The sequence below is a fragment of the Rattus rattus genome, chromosome 14 (assembly GCF_011064425.1).
Source record: "Rattus rattus isolate New Zealand chromosome 14, Rrattus_CSIRO_v1, whole genome shotgun sequence".
NCBI classification, from domain to species: domain Eukaryota; kingdom Metazoa; phylum Chordata; class Mammalia; order Rodentia; family Muridae; genus Rattus; species Rattus rattus.
The window spans coordinates 52658798-52666558 of record NC_046167.1 but is presented as its reverse complement, the minus strand read 5'-3'; the positions used below and the strand labels follow the sequence as shown (position 1 = coordinate 52666558).

Sequence of the window (7761 nt, the reverse complement as noted above, 5' to 3'; positions counted from 1 at the left end):
TCTTGCCCCCCCCATCCCCCGTCCTGTTTCTTCTACTTTGCACCATGCTTTGTGTGTAAATCTTTGTCTCCCCCAGAAGGATCTGGCTTGAGAAAATTAATTTCAAAGAAACTACACTCTGCAAGTATACTGTAGGATGTGATGGACGCCCCTATGACAGCCACCCTCCCCCTTTCATGGAGAACTGTATCCGAAAACGTGTTTCCAGTCATTTTCTTCATGTATTTACATGATTATGTTGCCCTCGTTTTTTCCCCCAGCTCGTCTCTGCAGAGTTCCTATCCATCTGGTGTTGGACCTTTCAGACTATTCTCACTGCTTCTCTCCGGCTTCTCGGCCTCTTTTTTCTTACTCCACTTTCTACAAGAGTTGTCCGACTTTTCCTGCAGTTTCTCCATTGAGTTTGGTTTATGCTAATACATTTTACGGTTCCCAAGAACCCCCTTTTTTTTTTTAAAATTCTTTAGATTTTAGTTTTACTCTATTCCTCTGAGACAGAGTCTCCCTCTGTAGCTTAGGCTGTCTTAGAATTCATTATGTAGCTCAGACTTACCTTGAATTCATGTTAATTCTTCTGCCTCAGCTCCCTCAGTTAAGATTACAAGCATGTGTCACCACACATAGCCCATTTTCTACTCTTATGTCATGGACTCACTGTTTTGTCTAAAGATACTCATGAGATTTTTAACTCTTTTTCTTTTCCCTACATGATATCTGTTTATCCCCTTTCTCTGTGTTTACTTGGGTCTCCTGGTATAGTAAGTAAGGTTTGGTGGCTCTCCATTTTTTGAGATACACTTTTATTTTTGATTACACATATGTGTGTGTTTGTGTGTCAGTACATGCGTACAAGTGAAGGTCCCCAAGGAGCCGGAGGTTTCAGATTCCCTGAATCTAGAGTTACAGGAAGTTATGAGCTGAGTCCTGGGAACTAGGTTCCAGTGTAGGAGCAATCAGTGCTTTTAACCTATGAGCCATCTCTCCAGTCCTATGCATGCTCATTAAAAAAATATTTTTAAATACATTTTTATGTGTATGGTTTTTGTCTGCATGCACATATGTGTACCACATGAGTGCCTGGTACCCACAGAGGCCAGAAGAGGACGTCAAGTCCTTTGGAAGTAGAGTTCTACTTCAAAGCCAAGGTGTAGCTGCCAATTGAGCTCTGGTCCTTCCTCTTGGAGAGCAATAAGTGTTAACTGCTGCACCATTTCTCCAGTTCTTAGAAAAGCTTTTAAAATTATCTTTATTTATGGAGAGAGTTGTGTGGGCCATGGCCGTGTTGAGGTCAGAAAACAAACTACAGAAGTTAGTTCTCTTCTCTTATCATGTGGGATCTGAGGGATTGAATTCAGGTTTGGTAGAAAAGGTGCCTGTCCTTGGTGAGCCATCTTACTGACCCACGCCCGTTCATATTTATTACAAGAGACACAATAAGAAGATAACTGAAATCTCTGAGCCTGTCATGTCACAGTCAAATCCTTTGTGTCTACTTGAGGGGATTCCTACTGCTCAGATGTTCCATCAAACAGTGCTTTACAATGGCTCTAGGTCCCTTAATTTCGATAATCACCATAACTACTACCAGTTATTTAAATTTGCGGTCTTCTTTCCTTATTGTAATGATTCTTTTACTTTTGAGTAATTTGAGTTTTCCCCAGGCCCTAGACAATTCAAAAAGTCCACAAAAAGCAAAGCATAGGAAAAGGTTGCAACTCTTTCCACCAAAGCCTTCAAGAGGGCACAGCATAGGGAGTTCTGGGTTTGGAAGCACCTGAAAAGTATAAGTTATAGCAGCCTGTGGGTGGATTGCTAGTGTCTAGGACCACTGCACGGGTCACCGTGTAAGTTCACCACGATTTCTGCTCTTCCCATGCTCTGCTTTGGACAATGATAGACAGCATTACCAGAGAAGTAATGAACTCCTATAGCTAGTTCTTAGCAATTGCCAGGATCCTGACTTTCTGAAGAATACATGTGACTATGCTACCAGAGATGACTGCCTTGTGCTCCCATAGACCTATTGTTCATGGACCTGTGCATCAAGTGTTCTGACTACAAACAGGGGACTCCGCTGAATTGCCACCTGTCTCTTAAACCCTCCCTTTAGAGGCGTTCACTCCTCGAAAACCTCAGGTCTGGATTGTATGTTCTCACTGAGCTTTAGTATTTGGTTTTTTAGTTTTGACATTTAAAAACAAAACAAAACAAAAAAACCAGCCTCTATCTTGAAGGGAATAGGAGCTCATTCTGGAGCCATTCTGAGTGACCATGGCCCAAGAAAAAAGATTTAGGTTTCCCTTAATTCCATGTTCCAATGTGGAAGCAATTTCATGAAGTTACCATAGTTTTACAAAATAAAGAAAAGTCATGAGTCTAGGCAAGTTTGAATTACATTGGTGGGTACACCAGACAGCTAGATACATCAAGGTGGGGGTTGGGGAGCTCTGTAAACCCAAACAGCTATCTGATGACATTCTTAACTCTTGGATTGCTGGAAACTAGTGTTCTTTATAGTTAATAGATTCAATGAGGCTTTTGTTTATTATCAGGAGGTGTTAGCTCAGATACAGAGCCAAGCAAAGAATGACTGCTCCAGAAGGCTAGAACTAGTCCAAGATAAAGTAATTAGCCTCTGAACATACAAAAATCCAATTTCATCACAGCACTGAAATTCCAATTGGTCCACCAGTCTTGCAGACACAGCTTCTTTTCTGGAATTTTCGTTGACTCTATCCTATTATGTATGCTACCTTTCTTTTCCTGTGACAAAATACCATGAACTGAGGCAACACATAAAAGGAAGAAGGACTTGTTTGAACTTATAGTTACAGAATGGTAAGAGTCCTTCACTATCAGTGCAGGGAGCCACGGCAACAGGTAGACATGGTGGCTTGAGCAGAAAACTGAGAGTTTAAATCTTGAACAGAAAATACAAAGCAGGGGGAGAACTAGAATTGGCAGAAGTCTTTCAGACTAGATGTTCCCAACCTGTGGGCTGGAGGTTGAATGACCCTTTAGAAGGGGTCACCAAAGACCATTGGAAAATAAAGAATTTTATATTATGATTCTTTATTTTTTTTAAAAAAGATTTATTTATTTATATATATAATTCATTGTAGCTGTCATCAGACACACCAGAAGAAGGCATCAGATCTCACTACATATGGTTGTGAGCCACCATGTGGTTGTTGGGATTTAAACTTAGAACCCCTGGAAGAGCAGTCAATGCTCTTAACCACTGAGCCATCTCTCCAGCCCTATATTATGATTCTTATAGTAACACACTATAGTTATGAAGTCATTTTATCAAGTATAACAACAAAAATAATTGTATGGTTGGTGATTATCACAACATGAGGAATGGTATTGAAAGGACACAGCATAAGAAAGGTTGAGAACCATCGCTTTAAACTTCCAATCCCTTCCTTCAGTGACATACATCAACAAGGTCACACTTTCTTAAGCCCCCCTATATAGTGTCACCAACTGACCATCAAGTTTTCAAATACATAAGCCAAAGGGGACATTCTGTTCAAACCACAACATTTCATCACCTGATCCTCATAGGTTCATGGCCATATTGTAATGCAAAATACATTGTCTGTCTTCAAAGTCCAGATAATCTTTTGTAGTTTCAACATTGTTTAAAAGTTCAGTCTCTTCTGAAAGACAGCTACTTATAGCCTTTTGTGGAAAAAAAAAAGCAAAACATATATTGTAGGCATAAATTTTTTGCAACCTATTCTTTTTAAAGTAGCTAAAGGGTATTAAAGGGTTCAAACTCTCCTCTAGCCCACCATGGAGCAGAGGTAGTGGGAGAGAAATGCTATTAGGGTAGGGGGGAAGAGGACCTGTTCAGCCACAGTTCTTGGAAGTTCTTGATCTTCTTTGGCAGCAGTTCAGTCCCGTGGCAAACGCTAAATACAATCCAGCAGCTGCACACTAGTCCTGTAGGCAGGCAGACACCAGGCACGAACCAGCAGTTACAGTCCAGTCCTTTCAGCAAGTAGACATCGGGCAGCTGTAGTTCAGTCCTGAAGAAACTACCAGGCTCACCGACTGGCTTGAGGTGAGGCCACTGAAGTGGCAAGTTGCCGCAGGAACCTCATGAGCGAGTTTCTTTCAGTGGCAGCATTACCGCAAGTTGAGCTCAATGACACTTTTGTTAGTCAAACCAATACATGTGTGTCTTTAGGGAATTGTGAGGCAGAGCAAACCAAAGCTCAGCACTGTCTGTGGGGTTATATTTATACTCCTTTATCAAGAGTCCTTTCACGTGTCTGCTATAGCCAAACATCCTTTCACCTGTGTGCCCCAGCAAAACACCATTTGGGATATGGCTCTACCCTCTAGCCTTTCTGCTTTGTAATATGCATCTTTCTCTTGGTCTTGTTCCACTCCTTGTACACAGCTCTCTTTGGCAGATATCTCAGGCTCAAGCATCAACAACAGCTTGGGGGTCTCTGACATAGCCCAGGCTACATGTCCACAGCTTCACGAAACAGCTTTCCAGAGTCGTCCTATCCTCGCAGGGTCTTTATACAGAGACTCCCCGCCACATGTTGCCAGGCCCCTGTCGCTCTCTGGAACCACAGAGGAAGATTCCACAATCCCTAGCGTTCATCCTTCATGATTCTAAAGCTAAAACCATGCGAATGTCGCATTGCCAAGTTCTGTTGCCTGCTTGAGCTGGGCCTTTGGCCCCTTGAATAACATTGGAAGCAGGTTTTTAACCTACTTGATAGGATGTGAAAATACCTTAGATTCCCCTTTCATAAGCTGAGAGCTTATCTGAATGGCAAGACCTAACTCAGCTACTTTAATTACTTTTCTGTTGCCGTGATAAAGCACCATGACTGAGGCAACTTATAGAAAGAAGGGTTTCTTTGGGTTTGTGGTTCCAGAGGAATAAGACTTTGTCACCATCATTGGTGGGAAGGTATGGCAACCGCAGACAGGCATGTCAAAATGAGCAGAGAGCGGAGAGTTCACAGCTTAAACCATAAAGCAGACAGAACTGGAAATGGTCAAACCTCACCTTGACAACGAGTTTCATTCCATTGCTAATCTCATTTAATATTAGATTGGGGGAGGGGCTGAAACAAGGAAGAGAAGCTACTGCTTGCGTTACCTGCTTCCTACCCATGGCTTTAGATCCACCACACTTCACCAGGCTTCTCAGCTTTTGAATTTTGCTGTGCATCCAGGCACTCAGGTGCATTCTGTCTGCCTGAACAGCTCCCACAGAATGTGCTGGCTGGAAAGAACTTGGTTCCCGTGTAGGTGACCCGATTTTGCTACACGATTATCCCCACCAGTTTGCCACCCAGCTCCCCGATACACACACTTTCTGTAAATCATTTCCAGTAAACAAACTTCACAACTGTTTGATTCTGGATGCTTACAGATTACTGAGCCTAGAGAATTTCTTGATTGCAGTTGACTTTAAATGTACGTCTGGATCTGGGTTTTGGTGGTAACATCATGCCAATGAGGGCCTTAAATAAATTCTGTTCACATGGGCCCTGTCGAAGCGTGATGACATAATATGTAACATGATAGTCTCACTTCTGCTTATGAGACAGCAAGTGGCACTAGGTAGCTCTATGACTCCAGGCACTGTGGGAGTTTGTGTCAGGCATAGTATGGATGTGGGTGGGCATGATACAAAAATGCCCCCCCCACTCTTTTCCTGTTTGAGGTTCACAATAGAAGCTGCATCCAGATAATAGCCAGCTTCCTCCTCGGCTGCACTGTTCCTTCTGAGGCTTCTCTCCAAATTCGCCCATTCTTCCATGATTAGGACCAGAGGCCAGAATGTATGACAGATATAAACCCGTGTAGGTAGCTCAGTGAGGGATTGGATCTGTGTTAGGAGCCTTTAATCCCCAAAGAAATCTACCTTTGCCTGGAGTGATAGAAAGCAGCTGCCTCTGCAGTTCTGGGAGATCTGCTGTGCCCACTTCCTTCTCCAGGCTCCCCCCGCACCCTGCATCTGTGGTCATAATATGGCGATGCACTGCGCATTCCCAAGACCCTCTGCAGCAGCTGCTGCTGCCCAAATACATGGAGGCCGGCAGCACACTAGGCTCTTGCTTGCTGTCTGACCAAGACCTTTCTGGGTGACAGTCTAAGTGTGATGTGATTGCCTTCGTTTCAGTTTTGGGAGGTGATAAGCGATGAGCATGGCATCGACCCCACTGGCAGTTACCATGGCGACAGTGACTTGCAGCTGGAGAGAATCAATGTGTACTACAATGAAGCTGCTGGTAAGGGTTTGGAACTCAGTCTTGCTTTCCACACTGGCAGAGGAAGCAGCATGCAGACAAGGAAATGCTTTTTTGCACACTCATTTAAAAAAAAGATCACGTTGCAGTTCCTGAGGACCTCTGCATGCTTTGTGTCTCCATTTTTTTTCCTTCTTTGTCTCAATGCTGGGATTTCTGCAATGAATTCTTCTGCTCCATCCATCTCCTTTCCCAAGCCCAGTTGTAAGTCAGCTCTTGTCCCCACAGGCAACAAATATGTACCTCGGGCCATCCTAGTGGACCTGGAGCCAGGCACCATGGACTCAGTGAGGTCGGGACCATTCGGCCAGATCTTCAGGCCAGACAACTTTGTGTTCGGTATGTCGTCATGCTCCAGGAGAGCTGCCCAGCTGACTCATTCCCTTCCTAGCAGCTGTGGGCTTTACAGTTCTGTGTGCAGCATCCAGCTGAGCCTGTGTCCCAGGGACCACAAGTCCTGGCCTAACCTATGCAGCTGACAAGATCATGTCTGTGGTCACTCTTGACAGCTCAGAGGGGAGTGTGGGTCTGTGGAGGCTGTGAAAGGCCTCTGGGAGGAGCAGCCTGGGGGTGGGGGTGGGGAGCATTGGAAAGGATGAAAGCCTTCCAAGGGCATCATAGGCTGCAGGGGATTTCAAAGGATCACTGATGCCAGGTAACCACTTCAGTGACCAAGGTGTAGCCCAAATGTTTAGAGCTGTCGTCCTTGCCTCTTTAATTATAGCTAATTAAGGGTATTTACAGAATGCTCTCTGTGCTTATTTCCCTAAGCAGCTCCTTTCTCTCAAGTTCATCCTTTGTTTGAGACAGTCTCATATACCCCAGGATGACCCTCTTGCCTGTAAGTACTGGCCTTATGGGGCATGTGCCACCACATTCAGCTCCTCGCCTTGATTCTAGGCTCCCCTCCCCCCACCAGTCTTGCAAAGGTGATTTTAGTTTTTAAACCAATCTATAAACCTGGAACAGTTGAGGACATAATGAGGTACCATACCATACCCGACATAGGTACACGTTGTGTGATGCTTAAAACTGGCCTAAGCATTTTCACCTCCGATATTTCCATGTGGTAAAATATCACAATTCTCTCAGCTTCCCGACATGTACAGAACATTGTTGTTTCTATAGCAACAGCACAGCAGGGCTTTCACTCCCTTCGACTGTAGCTTAGTAACGGCCATCAACATTTCCCCAACACTCTGGATCTCAGCATTTTTGAGGGTCATTAAGCTGTGGAAATTTTACCTTTGGAAACAAAAGTATGCCTTAAAGATTTTCCAAGGTATCTCAGGAATAGTCCCACCTTGCCCTTCATAATCTGAATGACACAAGCTGGGATTCCTATGTGTTGTCTCTCATATTCTCTTTCTTCTCACAGGCTAGATCAGCACAGGAAATTCCTGGGCAAAAGACCACTACACAGAGGGCACTGAAGTGGCATTAGCTTAGGCATCATATACTCTCCTACAGT

General features: G+C 44.0%; 1 protein-coding gene across 1 annotated transcript; it reads left to right on the top strand.

The window, feature by feature from the left end:
* Positions 1–6148: 6148 nt before the first annotated feature.
* On the top strand, positions 6149–6769 carry LOC116883226 (tubulin beta-4B chain-like; the record flags this gene model as incomplete). The annotated part of the gene is made up of 2 exons (XM_032884240.1): positions 6149–6272; positions 6519–6769. Coding segments are annotated over 2 exons (375 nt in total), but the record flags the coding sequence as incomplete, so codon positions are not given.
* Positions 6770–7761: the final 992 nt, after the last annotated feature.